Source organism: Candoia aspera, chromosome 7, assembly GCF_035149785.1.
Source record: "Candoia aspera isolate rCanAsp1 chromosome 7, rCanAsp1.hap2, whole genome shotgun sequence".
Taxonomy (NCBI): Eukaryota; Metazoa; Chordata; class Lepidosauria; order Squamata; family Boidae; genus Candoia; species Candoia aspera.
The window spans coordinates 13,903,764-13,919,977 of record NC_086159.1 but is presented as its reverse complement, the minus strand read 5'-3'; the positions used below and the strand labels follow the sequence as shown (position 1 = coordinate 13,919,977).

The 16,214-nt window shown below is 44.1% G+C and overlaps 1 protein-coding gene across 1 annotated transcript in view; it reads left to right on the top strand.

Moving 5' to 3' along the window:
• The first annotated feature begins 9,278 nt into the window (after positions 1–9,278).
• The window catches only part of LOC134501209 (receptor-type tyrosine-protein phosphatase O-like), a 72,826-nt gene continuing 65,890 nt past the window's right edge, over positions 9,279–16,214 (top strand). Inside the window, exon 1 of the mRNA XM_063308824.1 lies at positions 9,279–9,353. Coding sequence (XP_063164894.1) covers positions 9,279–9,353 — 75 coding nt within the window. The remainder of the gene's footprint in view (positions 9,354–16,214) is intronic.

Sequence of the window (16,214 nt, the reverse complement as noted above, 5' to 3'; positions counted from 1 at the left end):
CAGCAATTACGAATGTGCTGAGCTATCTGGAATTGATGCATGAGTTCCATCTCGGCTCTCTACAGCTTCTTCTACCAATAGTAAATAGTACACAGGTCTGGTTTCTAAATGTGGGTAAATTTCTTCTCCCCTTCCATTTCCTTCTTGAGTGGCCCAATGTGGTGGTTTTCAGTAATGCTGCTGGTTCTAGGAAGGAGGGAGCACATTCCAAGGAGGAGAGCAAGGTAAGAGAAAATACAGTCCAGAGTTGGAACGTGGGAAGACTAAGAGGTTCAGAGAAGCCCCGCCCTAGAGCCTTCCCAGGTTATTTCCCTTTAGGTTAGGTAGAGTAGCTTTAGTCAGGCAAGATTCTGTCTGTACAATGTGAGCAAATAAAGAACTGAAGTTTGACTGGATTGATTCTTCATTGTTCTTGGGCTGGGCCTGACATCCTATTCTGCAAAGTGTCCCTCTGCTTCCTTGCCGCCTGACTCCTTCAGGATCCTTAGGAAATAAAGAAGACAGCGGTGGTGATAGATGTAGTGGTGCCGAGTGACAGCAACCTCAGGAAGAAGGAGTATGAGAAGCTGGAGAAGTACCAGGGCCTGAAGGAGGAACTAGAGAGGATGTAGAAAGTGAAGGCCAAAGTGGTCCCAGTGGTGGTCGGGGCACTTGGGGCTGTGACTCCTAAGCTGGGAGAGTGGCTCCAACAGATCCCAGGAACAACATCAGAACTCTCTGTCTAGAAGAGTGCAGAGCTAGGAACAGTTAGGAGACTGCGCGGAGCCCTCAAACTCCCAGGCCTCTGGTAGAGGACCTGAGGCTAAAGAAGACATACTACCCATAGAGGTGAGAAGGAATTTTTCTTTTACACACACACACACCTATTGCTCACTACTGAGCATCAGAGTCTGGATAGCTCCTAAAGCTAATGCACTGCATATACTCAACTAAAGTGCAATGACCCATGAGTTCAATTGCTTTCAACCCCATAGAAAGATCTGTGCTTACATAGGACTGATGAGTCACCTGTTCAGAGACTGAAGGAAGAAACAAAACAAAACCCTCATTTTCCCACATCCCCCCAAAAGAAATTTGCAAAGCTTATTTTCAGGCCTGACCCTACTTGGATGGGATACCATCATAAAATCCCATCAGACAGTAGATTTGATTGGGAAGCTAAAAAAAAGAAATCTCAGAAGGCAGGAATGGCAAATCAGTTCTGTATTGTTGCTGAAAAAAATTAGCCAATGGGCTCAGGATATCACTGTCAAAGGAGTCTTTGGATTTATATGGATCAGCATATGCTTGGGGAATTTGAAAGTTTACAGGAAGTTGCAAGTATGTATCCTACTACTATTTGTTGTGATTGTTGTTGTTGTTTATTCGTTTAGTCACTTCTGACTCTTCGTGACTTCATGGACCAGCCCACGCCAGAGCTTCCTGTTGGTCGTCAACACCCCCAGCTCCCCCAGGGACGAGTCCGTCACCTCTAGAATATCATCCATCCACCTTGCCCCTGGTCGGCCCCTCTTCCTTTTGCCTTCCACTCTCCCTAGCATCAGCATCTTCTCCAGGGTGTCCTGTCTTCCCATTATGTGGCCAAAGTATTTCAGTTTTGCCTTTAATATCATTCCCTCAAGTGAGCAGTCTGGCTTAATTTCCTGGAGGATGGACTGGTTGGATCTTCTTGCAGTCCAAGGCACTCTCAGAATTTTCCTCCAACACCACAGTTCAAAAGCATCTATCTTCCTTCGCTCAGCCTTCCTTATGGTCCAGCTCTCGCAGCCATATGTTACTACGGGGAACACCATTGCTTTAACTATGCGGACCTTTGTTGTCAGTGTGATGTCTCTGCTCTTAACTATTTTATCGAGATTGGTCATTGCTCTTCTCCCAAGGATTAAGTGTCTTCTGATTTCCTGACTGCAGTCAGCATCTGCAGTAATCTTTGCACCTAGGAATACAAAGTTTTTCACTGCTTCTACATTTTCTCCCTCTATTTGCCAGTTATCAATCAAGCTGGTTGCCATAATCTTGGTTTTTTTGAGGTTTAGCTGCAAGCCAGCTTTTGCACTTTCTTCTTTCACCTTCATCATAAGGCTCCTCAGTTCCTCTTCGCTTTCAGCCATCAAAGTGGTATCATCTGCATATGTTTCTTCCAGCGATTTTAACTCCAGCCTTGGATTCCTCAAGCCTAGCATGTCGCATGATGTGTTCTGCGTACAAGTTGAATAGGTAGGGTGAGAGTATACAGCCCTGCTGTATTCCTTTCCCAATCTTAAACCAGTCCGTTGTTCCGTGGTCTGTTCTTATTTGTTGTGATTACTAAGTACAAACTCTCTGGATTCAGAAATTATACCAAACCATAAGATGAGGTCAGTGACCTGGTTCACGCATGGCTTTAAGCTTTAAATTGTTTATTTGATTTGGCTTGATGTGTTATATAAACCCAATTAATTGTGCATTCAATGAACTGCAATTAAACAAAGCATGGCATACTCCAGTGTGCAAAGCTAGTCCCTGTGTCAGAGGTCAGGTTACCTAGATGGTACAAATCTTTCTATTGTCTGTCCTTTAAGACAGGGATGAATAACATCTATCTGATAAGATCTGTAAAGGACTGAACTCTGAATTTTCATCAAATACATGGTAACTAAAAACATAGAAATACTTAGGACTTCAAAATGATGACTATCATGAGCCCTGTGCACAAATGAAAGATCCTGAACATTTTGATTCTTAAGTGTACGTTTGTGTGTGTGTGTGTGTGTGTGTTTGAGTGTGCATCTCTGGCTGGTGGGAGAACAGAATACAGAGCAGAAAAATTCTTTTGTCATTGGCCTGTGATCAATTCAAGGAGCAAGAGAGTTCGATTAAAGTTCCCTATTCACCCTACAAGATGTAACCTATTTTACAGAGTCATTTAATGTGCAGTCCCCAAACGATTTTCCGATTTCTTGCATGCATTATTTTGTAATGGAGGATAAAGAAATAGAAGACAGATTGCATTGGGCAAATGGCATTGCCCCACTGTTAAAGATAATTGGCAGAATGATGAGAGAAAATAGCGTTGGGATGGTAGGATATTATCTGTGTATGTATAGAATGAGATATCTCAAGAAGATTGGGAAATGGTAATTGGCTAATTTATTGCTGGAATTGCAATCAGTTATAAATAGAAGCCAAGAAAAATGTCTCATCAATAAGGAAATTGATTATAAGGTCTGGGAACCGGTACTTATGCTGGAACATATCTACATCGTTAGTTGTAAGAGAAAAAAAAACAGTAACAGCTGTGCTTGGCAAGCTTGAGGGAAGTAGAAGAAAGGGAAGACACAGATAAGGTAGACAGGATCAAAGGGATTACAAGGCTGTCATTGGAAGACCTAGAAGTTATTACTAATGACAGGCTGAGAAGATAAGCATTTGAGCATAGAGCCATCAGGAATGAGTTCAGCTTGATGGCACCCGTCTGACCAGCTAAGAGAGGAAGACAATTTACTGGAAACATTGCAAGAAGTACTGGCTACATATAATGATCAGGCAGACTTTCTCAACCAGGGCACTCTGCGGATGTGTGAAAGTCAACTAACATACCATCAGCAATGGCTGTGCTGGATGGGGAATTCTAGGAGATGAAGTCCACACATTTTCCCAGGTTGAGAAGGCAATCTGGCCTGGCTTAGTACTTAGTACTTGAATTATCAGTTCAAACTATCAGTTGCCTGGGACAGCCAGTTTGGTCTAGTGGTTAAGGCAATGGGCTAGAAACCAGGAGACTGAGAGTTCTAGTCCTGCCTTAGGCATGAAAGCTGGCTGGGTGACCTTGGGCCAGTCCCTCCCTCTCAGCCCAACTCACATCACAGGGTTGTTGTTATGAGGCAAATAAGAGGAGGAAGGACTATTAGGTATGTTCCCCACCTTGAGTTTTTTATAAAAATAATAAAGGCAGAATAAAAAAAATCAGTAACTTTAACATGACAATCTATACATACATGATGAAAACTGCACATTTTGAGTAAGAACAATAATGAAACATAATATATCAGGTTTATCCTGGATCAAAGGTTCACAGACAAAGCTGCAGCTTGGCCAGGATCTGAACTTTAACCAAACCATGTGGATCTTTGCCGAAGCATTTTCTTCTAAGAAGGGAATGTCCTTTTGAAGATAAGCACTCTGCTATTTTCCATCTTTCTTCCTTTACTTTCTCCAACTCCTTCAAAAGTACAGACACTGTGTCCTGCTGCCCACCATCTCCCGGACTGTGTTGAACACATCTGGATATGTACAGATGCCAACATGGGTTCAAAACCAAGAATGGTAGGGCTAGCTACCTGTTAAGTTGTTTAAGTTTTATGAAAACAAGCCACATGATGAAAAATTCAAATATTACTGAAGCATAAAACGAAATGGAGGGCAGGGACTGAACATCTTTTTAAAGAGTAAATGGATAAACTGAGATTGATGTTTCCAATCTAATTCAAGCTGTTAACAGGAAGTTCATTCATTTATAACATAACAAATCTGAATTAAAGGTATAGGCAGTCCTCGCTTAATGACCACAATTGGGACCAGAATTTCAGTTGCTAAGCAAAGTGAATCTGACCTGATTTTAAAACCATTTTTGTGGTGGTCATTAAGTGAATCACCACAGGCATTAAGTGAACCATGTGACCGTTAAGTGATTTACATGGTTCCCCATTGATTTTGCTTGCCAGAAGCTGGCCAGAAAGGTCGAAAATGGTGATAATGCGACCTTGGGATGCTGCAACAGTCATATGCAAACTGGTTGCCAAGTGCCCAAATTGTGATCAAGTGACTGGGGAGATGCTGCAATGGTTGTAAATGTGAGGACCAGTTGTAAGTCAGTTTTTTCAGCACCGTCGTAAGTCTGAACTGTCACTAAACAAATGGTTATTAAGTGAGTTACTACCTGTAAAGTCTCTTTCAGTCAAGCTCAACCTCTGGTCACTTCACTGACATAACCATACTGTATAATTCTCTTGACAGTATTATGGACATAGTTTTGCTAGTATCTTTTTCTTGGATTGCTTTTAGCTTTCCAGCCTAGACTGCAGCCTTGGTTTTCCCAGTGATCTCCCATCTGTACTAACTTGTGCATTTGCTTATGTGCCATTAAGGAAAACCATTGCTAGCAGGATTCTGATCTTTGTAGGTATAGACACTGAAAATACACACAACTAGTGAGACACAGTTTTTGATATTTTTAGTCTACAGCTAAGGCATGTTATGTGTAAGGTAGGAAATACCCAGAGATATGCCCCCAAATCCAGAAGGTTTCTAAAGGTCTTACTTGATCCCAAATGCACACATACTGTAAAGCAAATATGGATCAATCCAGCCAAGATTGTAATTATACAGCAGGAACAACACATTCAAAAGAGGAAGATAAGTTTCTTAGAAGTCAACTAGACAAGTTGAAGTTCAGGTTTCACAAATCAGAGTGCAACTATTGTACCTGAAAGCAAGTCTTCATTTTCCTTTCCATTTGCCAGGTTCCACCCACCAGAAAACAGTCAAAGCCCACATTTCTACAATGGAGCAGAACTGCAGCCATTGTAATTCTGTGCCTGTGTAATTTGCTTCTCAAAAAGATAAAAGATTTCAAGAGGAATAACCAGATCCAAGGAAAGTTGATCAGCCTTAAAATCACATATCTGACTCAGAAGATGCTTTTATCTGCTGCTCCTCTTTGCAAGGATAAAAATAACTTAAAATGTGGAAAGTACTAGTGTTATACTTCCTCATCCCTTTCACCAGTCACCACTCTGAGACAGTCAGTTTAGTTGCTTTCACAATCTGCTCTTAAAGAGCAACCAGTTTCTTGAAGCTCCTCTTCTGGTCATCTTCCATTTTGGAAATGTTGGCTTTCTCTTTTCTCTTCTGTTCTCTATTGCCAATCTTTTTACCTCTCAATCCAGAACTCTGCAGTCAAAAATCACTCTTTCCTTTCACCAGTCACACACTTCTCCTGGGTCTCATAATTCCCAATCCCTGGCTGTGCCTCTGGGGATGATGGAGGTACTACTCCAACACAGCTGGAAGAGACAGCTTGGAGAAGGTTGCAGATCTCCGAAGGTTCCTTCTTCAGTACCTATACAGGTAGTCTTCGATTTACAACCACATTTGGGATCATAACATTTGTTGCTAAGCAGTATGGTCATTAAGTGAGGCATCATGTGACTGCACCAATTTTATGACCTTTTTTGCCATGGTTGTTAAGCAAGACATCACGTGATCATGATTTGCAAGCTTCCCTGCTGGCTTCCCCATTGACTTTGCTTGTTGGAAGCTGGCTGAGAAGGTTGCAAATAGTGATCACATAACCCTGGGATGCTGAAACCATTGTAAATGTGAGCTGGTTGCCAAGTGCTCAGATGGCAATCACATGACTGAGGGGATGCTGCAATGGTCATAAGTGTGAGGACTGGTTGCAAGTCACTTTTTCCAGTGCCATCATAACTTTGAACAGTCGCTAAATTAATGGTTGTAAGTTGAAGACTCCCTGTACTGTCCTCTTATTCACTCCCAGATCCTGCATAAACTTTTTGCCTTTGCTACAAAGCTCTTTATCACCTTAATTTTATTATTCCTTTGCCCTTGTGTTCAGATTTTAGGAGCTGTTTTCAAGTGATGAGAGTAGTTTCAAAGCCTTACCACTTAACAATAAAATGGGTTGTTTTATATAGCTATTTTTTTTCAACCCAACGGTTAAATAAATCAGATAATCTTGCAAATACCCAAGGTCACTTTATTCAGAAGTAGAACCTAAGGTTTAAAAATCATGGTAAAAGAGGCAGAGGAGTGGGGAATAAGAAATTTCACATCATGTAGCCTCATCAGATAGACAATGCTCTATCTCTGGGCCTTATTGCCATAGATGCAGAGTCATTTCACAAAGAGATCCTTATGAATTTGTTATTCATTCACAGGCTGGGTTCACATTAAGCAATTATTTGCCAACAATATTTTGAGTAAGCCATAATTGGCTGAGTTGTACACATCAGGGTATGCCATAAACCATGATTTACAAAGCTGGGTTGCCACAAGATGCTAAACAACAGTCAAGCCAGCCATATTATGGCTTTGTGCATTGTGTGAAACCAGCCACCCATCTTCAGCCACTGGGTCTCCTATTCACAAAAATAATCTCCATCCATGTCGTCTTTGAAATTTTCTCCTTGAAAACCATCTTCCCCAGCCTGATGTTCTCTCAATGTGTTATGATCGGGGAAAAAAAGGTGAAAGGTCCCCTGTGCAAGCACTGAGTCATGTCTGGCCCTTTGGGGGGACACTGCTTTCACGACGTTTCCTTGGCAGACTATAGAGGGGTGGTTTGCCATTGCCTTCCCCAGTCGTCACCTTGTTATGATTAGAACTGGCAAAATTCCCTGAAAATTGTAGTCCCAACAATCAGAACCCCAAAGTGTAGAAGGCTGAGCTATATGATACCATCTTTGAGGGGAGGGGGTTTAAATCCCTGCTCATGAATAACCTGTTTTAAATTTTCATCTCCAGACTGAACAAAGACTGTTTCTGTTGCCAGACTGTACGAAGCCTAGAGCTGGAAAGGATAATTTAGGCCACTGAGTCCAACCTCCTGCCCAGCGCAAGAATCCAAACTAAAGCATCCCTGACAGATGACTGTCTAGCCTCTGCTTAAACACATCCAGTGAAGCAGAGGCTGTCACCTCTCTGGATCATTAGTCCCACTGCCCAGGGATTTGTCCTGTTAGGGAATAATAATCTTCTCCTCTTTCTCCTTCTCCTTCTCCCCTCCTCTTTCCTTCCTCCCCCTCCCCTCCCTTTTATCTGTACTGTCTCTATCAAGATGATTAAGTTCTTTGGGGTGTGGACTTGCCTCTCTGCTTAATGTCACCCTGTGAAATGCCCCATCCACTAACAGGGGCCTAAGATGGAAGCCGACTTGGAGAAAGCTCAGGGTATCAGTCCAACCATGCATCAGCAACATCTCTCATTTAGGCTGCACTTCTGTGCCGATTTGGGAGGCTGCATAGGCAGGCAGAGGACTGCTGCTACTTATCACAGCGACCCTACCAGGGAGATTGGCTACACTGCCCACTTTTCAGGGTGATGGACCCAGGGCTTCCGAGAGGTCTGGGCTTCAAAGGCAAGGAGAGGAAGAAGAACGGGAAGGGTTTAGTAACTGCCTGGAAGACTTCGAGGAGGTAGCCTTGCCTCGGTGGGGGTGTTGGGAGAATCAGCTGGACGTAGGGCCGGGGGCGGCTGGGGACCCGAAGGGGTGGAGCGTAGCCATGGGTGGAGAAGAGCCAAGCGAGGTGGAAGGTGGCGCCTCGTCCAGTCCGGCCGCAGGAGCTGGGCATGAAGTCGCCCCCTCCATTCCGGGAGAGCGAGCGAGCGAGCCCGAGCGGCGGGCGGCTTCCCGCGCCTTGCGCCCAGCCGAGCGGAGGGCGGAGGGGGACGAGTTAGGAGCAGAAGGCGGACCGCCGGCGGGGGCCGGCCAGCTCCGCTCGGTGGGAGACCCCTCTGGAGCTGAGCCAGCGGGGCTGCGACCGCACGAGGGGAGCGGCGCGGAACAGAGCCCCGGCGGGCTCCGCCAGAGAGGAGGAGGAAGAGGAAGAGGAGGCGGCGCCATGGGGCTCCGGCGCGAGAGCCACGCTGCACGGCGGGCCTGAGGCTGCAGCACCAGCGAGGGCTCGCCATTGTTACCCCCGCTCTGGAAAGGCGAGGGCGCGCGCGCGCACGGACACGCGCGCCGCCGCCGCCGCCTGCCGGACCCCGCGCTGGCTCCCCGGCTGAGGCTCCCGCGCGCGCTGCGGACCTCTCTCTCCGCGCCTCTCCCGGCGGGCGGGCAGGCGGGCTGCTGGCGAGGCGGGCGGCGGCGTGACGGCCCCGCGCCGCCTCCTGCTTCAATGCCCGCCGACCTCGCCCCGGGAGGAAGGTGCGGCGCCCTGATGCGCGGCTTCTCCCGGCTCTGGCTCTTTGTTTTACTGCTTGAGGTAAGAGTGAGCGCCTGCCCTGGAGGCCGAGCGGTCCCGCCGCCGACGGTCGGCCACCTGAGCGGAGAGAAGCCGGCCGGGGCTGTCCTCGGTCTGCCTCCGGGACGGTCCGGCTTCGGGGCCACGCAACCCAGACCCGCCACTTCTCCTCCTTGGGGGCCACTGCGATTATGCCCCGGTGGGGCCCCTCCGCTTCTCCTCCCCTCTCCTCCCCCCCACTTTTTTTTTGAAGCGTGGCTAATCGAAGCTGGCCCGGAGGGTCTTTGATGGGGATCGGCTTCCCAGGGCGAAATGAGGTCGCTCTCAGCCCCAGACCTCGTCTCGGCGTCTGGCTCAGGCAAACAGGCCGATGGCGACCCGGTCGGGGTGCGGGGGGGGGGGGAAGAGGGGGGAGGGGGAGGAAGAGCTGCCCGAAAAATGAGCCCGGCGGGAAGACTGCTGCTGTTTCAGACCGAGACAAGGAGCTGGGGTGGGCGGTGGGGAGCCGAGAACATTGCGGGGGGGGGGGGGAATCTTGGGATTTTTTCCGGAAATGTTTCGCCTCTTCCTGGCCTGTAGTAAGTGGGTGGGATGGCGAAACCGTATATCCTGGGTCAGGGAAGGTCAGCGTTGGCTCTCTAGCGGGGCGAATCAAAGTTTGGAACCTGGCTTTCGGCCCGTCCGTTCTAGCGGGGAAGCGTCGCTCAGCATCTTCTTGGGCTGAGATCCGTGGTTGAAAGAAAGGGTGGGGGGGGGGAGAGAAAGAGAGAGAGAGAAAGACCACAGTTCATCAGTAGACGCCATGCTCTGCAAGCAGAAGTGAGAAAAAGTAAAGTCTCCCTGGAATCGAATTCGACCCCTGGAAACTTCATGAATACCATCCCCTTCAGTTTTCTCGACAGCGTTATAGGAGTTTGCCGATGCATTCTACCCAGTCAAGCCTACAATCGTGGGGTTTCTGGTAGCCTCCCTTCCAACAATTTTATTTGTTTGTTTATACAGCCGCCCACCTTATTTACGAACTGTGGGCAGCTAACACAACCATCAACCAAAGGTTAACAACTCTAGAATTAAAAATAAAATTAAAATTCTAGAACTCAAGCAAAAGCAGGATTAAAAGAATCACAGTACAATAACCATGGCACTGTTGCCTTGTTTGACTTTGCTTAGTTTTTGCTGGAGTCCTGGAAAAAAGGGGAGGGCATCTAAATCTGGCCACCTCCAACTAGGATGTCTTCTAGATCTGTTGAAGTACACCTCCCATCATCTCCAGGCTAAATTGTTACAGGAATTTTGCCAATAGCTCTCTCTCCCGACCCTACCCCCATTAAAACTGGCCAGCTATTTATGTGCATTTTCCCCCCGCTAGCCCTACCCCCAATATTTTTGAGCAGAAAATTCTTGGAGGCTACTTGATAGCTAACAAAAGAAATGTGCTTTCGAATAAGTGATTTCTATTTTGCTATCTCTCATCTGTCCAGATTCCAGAATTTTGAGTTGGAGTATAGATTATCAATAAGGCAAACAAAAGTATCTGGGGTTACTTTAAGACTCAGCTTCAGTTTGTATTAGGTGACCCTGTAAGTAAAGAGATTGGTGCAAATGTCCACCCATGCCATGCAAACAAAATATGCAACTCCTACCGCTTGCTCGCTTGCTCTCTCTTTGCTCAATTATACATTTGTAAGATCCAAAGTTGTTTCCTAATCTCTCCAGGATCGGCAAATATGCCAAGCGAGCTGTCAATACATTTCATTAGATATAATGACTGAGAGGCAATTTCTTTATAATTAAAGTCGATTCGCTTCAGGAATTGAGGGATTTCTTTTGTTGCTGTTGTTTTAAGCCAGCGACGTACGGCAAGTCTGGGGTGCTGAACGGATAGCTCCCTGATCTTGGTTGGTCCTGCTGACCGAGGCACAACGAAGCAATTCATCAAATCTAAAGGGTTTACGTTCTCAGATATGCATTTATTCTTTGCAAATTAATTCAATTAGATTCCGTAGAAATTACTTCCACACACTGTGTTTAGAATTAGACTGTGACACTGCCTCTATACAGTCCATCTAACACAGAACTGTTACAGCTTTTTGGAGTTTCAGGTGGGATCTTTCCTAGCCTTACCAAGAGATGGTAAAGATTGAACCTGATGCTTTCTGAATGCAAAGCAGGTCCTCTGAGATAGGGCTCCATCTGCCTTTGATTATTCCAGATGAATGAGATAGCAATGAGTACAAATGGAAGTCATGTACAGTATATCAGAAAAGCATTGCATTTTTGAAGTGTAATCACCTAACGCTGTCAGTGAATTTAAGTGTTAAAAGTGATGTTTCTAGACACCTAGACATTTGGACATCTGGTATGTGGCTACTTGGACATACTTGTTTACTTAAGATTGGTTAAAGTCTCATTTGCTTCTTGAGAAATAAGCAGCTATGTCAGGGAAGAGGGAATTGTCAACTATGGAGGTGAAATTCTATTTAGGAAATATTAGGATTTGTATGGTAGAGCTGTTGTGATGCTACAGAACTGTATGAAGAGTCTTTGGAGCTAAGGTTTGAGTGAGTTTTCTTAATCTGAAGGAGGCAGAACAAACAAATGGAGATTTATCTCAGGTTGCTTTGAAGCTCCTTGAGAGCTCATGCAAATTCTTCATATATCAGCATCTTCTTCATGATATAGCAGTTTCTTATTAGATTCCAGGAACTGTTCAGTTTGAGGGTAAGGCCATTACAGCCCTTGTAATCTATGGCCATCAAGCAGAAGGAATGTTTGCTTCTGAGTCACCTGTCTTTTGATTCTCTCTGATATTCTAGAGTGCTTTTTCTCTATGCCACTTATTTTATGGGATGGTCTCTCCAGGGACATCAGTACCAGTATTAAGTGCCTTCCATTTCCCATTCAAGTTCTTTGCATGCCCAGTTTCTGAACTGATTTTTTGGGTGAGGTTATTGTTATCTTTCAAAAAATAGATAATGCTTGGCATTATGAAAGATACAGATAATATGTGGAGTGTGTGGAATGTTAGGAACTGTAGAATTCTGGTTTGCTTAAACAAGATAGAGCAACCATAAATTCAAGCTTCTAAACTTTGCATATTTACAGGTAACAGGAGCTCTGTTCTTGTATATGGCTGTACATAATGATGGAGAAATGGTCTGTGTTGAGGCTCTACTTTTGACAATAGAGTTGCTTCTGATCCTGCCTGCTTGATTCTATGAATATGCAAAAGGATTTTCCACACCATCAGCTACTTATGTATAGATCCCTTGACTATATTTGCAGCACATATTTACACAGGCTCCTGTAAATAAATAGTGGCTTAGGTGTAGTTTTTCAACCAGACTATATGCACAGATGTCAAGGATACAGAGGCAGATATGTAGCCATGCTTCTCCTGGATCAAATTAATAATACTTATACTTTTAGTCAATGGCTTTGACATTCCTTTTCTCTGTGTGTAAAATAAAATATATTAAAACATGTTTAGGTCACTGTGGCTGATTTATGCATTAAAGAATCACGCATTAAAGAATTTCCATAGTTTAGATTATCCAAATTAAATCTAAACTCAAAGCCTCAAAACCACATTAAAACCACATTCAACTCTTTGAAGCCTTGTGTGCAGTTCCAGGAATCCACCCCCCAAATGGTTAGAAAATTATATTTTTGAATGTGATAGTAGAAAAAATTATTAAATACATCCCGAGTAATCATTGATTGCACTGAATTTATTTACTTCAATTAAAATTACCTTAAGTGGATTCAGTTTTTGTTCTAGCCCTGCCCAGTTCTTCATCCTGGAGCCAGTTTAGCCATCTGCCTGGAAATATTTGGATATATCTAATTGAGATGATTATTTATTTATTTATCATATTTTTATCACCACCCATCTCCCCCACATGGGGGGGGGACCCTAATAATGCTTTCTTATTTGATTAATCATTTCTGTTGTCTTTGGGAATTGGCCCTAAAATAGTTTTGCTCAAATCAAATGAGCTGAGTGCCTGAGTATCATACCACCAAAGGCTTAACCCAACCTTATGAATGCACCAGTGAAAATAATCCTTGACCTTGAAAGATCTTGAGCCCACAGTATCTATGTTACCTTTGCCATTCTGGTCAGCTACTTCCAGTTATTGCAGAGTGGAGTATTACAGGATCAGAGGATATTCTTGATGTATTCAGTTCTTCTTAACACTGCAAGCTTGGTTGAACATGACATTTTAGTCAGTAAGCCTGTTGGTCCTTCTCTTTTCCGCTCCCTTTTTTTTCAGGGTGCATTTCTTATGCTTCATGAAACACCGTTAAATACAAAGCTGACATCCACCCAAGCTTTGAACCATTGATTCCAGTGAATATTGTGCTCAAAGGATAATATCACGGGCACTTGTGCAAGCAAGAAAGGAAGCACCAGTTCAAGTTTTTGCACCAAAGTTGCAGTTCCTATCTTCAGAGAGAGTTTTGGTTATGATTTTCATAGGGGTAAGCCTTACTCATAAAATGTTCATAGGAGTAAACTTTACTCATTGGAGATGTTGGGAAGTGGAGTGGAGTGAAGTGGAGTGGTAGATTCTGCCCTCCTAAAAGGTCTGGGTGCCTGGGAATCCCCAGCATCTCCAAAAGGCATCCATAGTTCTCCCAGATTAAATACAGAATGAAAAATGTGTCTTTCTGTGGATGGATAAATAGGTTTGTAAATATAACCTTGTTAAGGGGTGTTTATTTGGAAGTAACTTTTATTGCTGATTTGGCTGGAGGGGGCAGTATCAACAGACCAAATGTCACTATCCTGCAGCTGACTGGTGTGGCTAAAATATTATCCATTGCTGAGAGCACTCTATATAGTGTATCCCCCCCGCCCCCCCAAATCTTTAGCTCCTTCTACCTTTGGTTCACTCACAGCTCTCAGATTTTCTATTCATTCGGCAGAAGACAATTCTCTGAGATTTCATTGCTCTTGTTATGTGAAACTGTGGACCAAAGAGCCATATCCTTGCTCTGAATAGCACATTGTGTGCCTTGAAATGTAAAACAATGGCCAGGATGGCTGGTTACATGCTGAAGTTAGCACAAAGCTGTGAGTCCAATATCCAAGCCGTCACTGTCAAAATGATAACGTGTGCATCCTCCCCCATGAATAAAGTAGAAAAACAAATCCTTTTTTTCATGGAGAAGAGAACAGTTGGAGAATTGGAAGTTACATCAAACTCCTAAATGAATCAGCCACTTTCTTTCTGCTGGAATGCACAGTCAGGACATCTTGAAAGTAGAAGCCACACTCCAGCATGCAGTTTGTGAGATTTATAGTGTTTTCTTTTCATTTGTCCGGGTCCTGATGCTCATCAGATATGCCTATCAAGCAGACTGAAAATTCAGAGAAATGTTTTGCATGTGTTGCTCCATATCATCTGTGTGCAGAAAGAGAAAAGAGCAGCCAAATTGGTCAATCAAAGAGAGTGTGAGAGAGAGAGAGAGAGAGAAACCTTATATATTAGGATGTTTGTACTACTAACAGCAGCATGGTCAAAATAAAATCTACACAATATTTTCCAGGTTTCTTTTGGATGTGAAACAAAGAAAGCCAGAAATGCAGTAACAAAAGCATGGCGTGGAGCTAATCTTCCATGCTGGGAAATGGCTTTGTCTTTGAAATGCAGCCAAATGTGTGGCCTCATTTATTTATAACGAAGCTGTGCTTTGCAATAGTCCATTTCCCCAAATGTTGCCTATGTGTTGTAAATGCACCCAGCTGTAGAGGAAGAAGAAAGGTTAGGGGAATCAGATTGCTGCAGATCAGTACATTTGAGCAGTTACACACACACACACATACAGAGACACACAGGAGATATACATTGCCATTAGGAACCACTGGCTCTTGCTGCTTTCAGAAACAGATCAAGAAATGTAGTATGGAATTAGGTTTTTTGTGGACGCCCATCCATTTCATAAGTTGCATACAGTATTATTGATGTTGTTCTGACAGTCAGTCATCTTTCAGAAATGTTCTATTGCATACTGCACTGAGCAGGGGTTGGACTAGATGGCTTCTAATGCTCCTTTAAAATCTGTGATTTTGTAATGTATACAACTGCACAACCACCACCCTCTCAAGTGCCTTGTCCCAAAAGGGGGTATTTAAGCAGTACAGGTAGTCCTCCTTTAGTGACTGCCTCATATAGCAACCATTTGCAGTTAAGACAGTGATGAAAAAGTAACTTTGTGACCAATCCTCACAGTTACAGTATGACCTTTGCAGGTCTATAAGGCAAAGGAAAGCTGAAGTAAGATCGTAAGCACAGTCACAGTTTCACTTGGCAAACACTTTGCTTAATGACTGAGTTGCCAGTCCCAATTGTGGCCACTAAACGAGGACTATCTGTAGTTGGCAAAATCTACTGGAACCAAAGAGAATTTCTTCAGGAGCAAACAGACCACTGCCCTCTGTAAGGCTATCATCACCATTCTCTTATATGAAGATGCATTCACCCCTCCTGGATCCATCCAATCCAGTCCTTTCAGCTACTCTCTGCTACTTTGAATGAGTTGGGCAACTACATGCATCTTGTTGATAACCTCCGTTCTCATGAACTAAAAGCAATCCTTACCTTGGAAAATAAATGTTTTGTGTTTCCTCTAAACTGTAGTAGGAAGAGGCTTACTTCAAATCTAGTGGCAGTTTACTGAGTAATGTGGGCCTCACCAGGGACAAAGATGAACTGGTTGTTGATGTCAAGTGTATCCAAGATGGAATCCACAAAAATTGTCCCATTATTAACCTAGGAGGTCAAGATGGATAAATGAGAGTAGGCAATCCTGTGAGTAGTTTGGGCCTGCATTGCTCCAAAAGCAACTCAGAATTTGAAGTTGCTTCAACAGAGAGATAATCTAAGAGTCCAAGGAGGTCCAGTCACCACTTCATCACTTCTGTAGTTGCTGTACTACCTTCTCTGCAACCTTCCCTGAAAAGGAAAGATAACTAACTCAGCTGGGGAGAGCAATGGTTTCTTGAGGAGAGACCATACTCTCTCTCAAGGATGCATCCATCATCACCTGCACCAATCACACTTTCTCTGGTCATATGTTTCTTATCTTCTTCCTTATCCATTTCCTCAGGCATAACAGGTTGAAAAGAATGCCAGATGAACTCACCAGATATTACCTCTGCCATCTCATGAGTCCCTGCCCATCTAGAGTCCAATTCGAAGTGGATATAAGTTATTTTCTCTGCAGAATACCCAGCAAGCT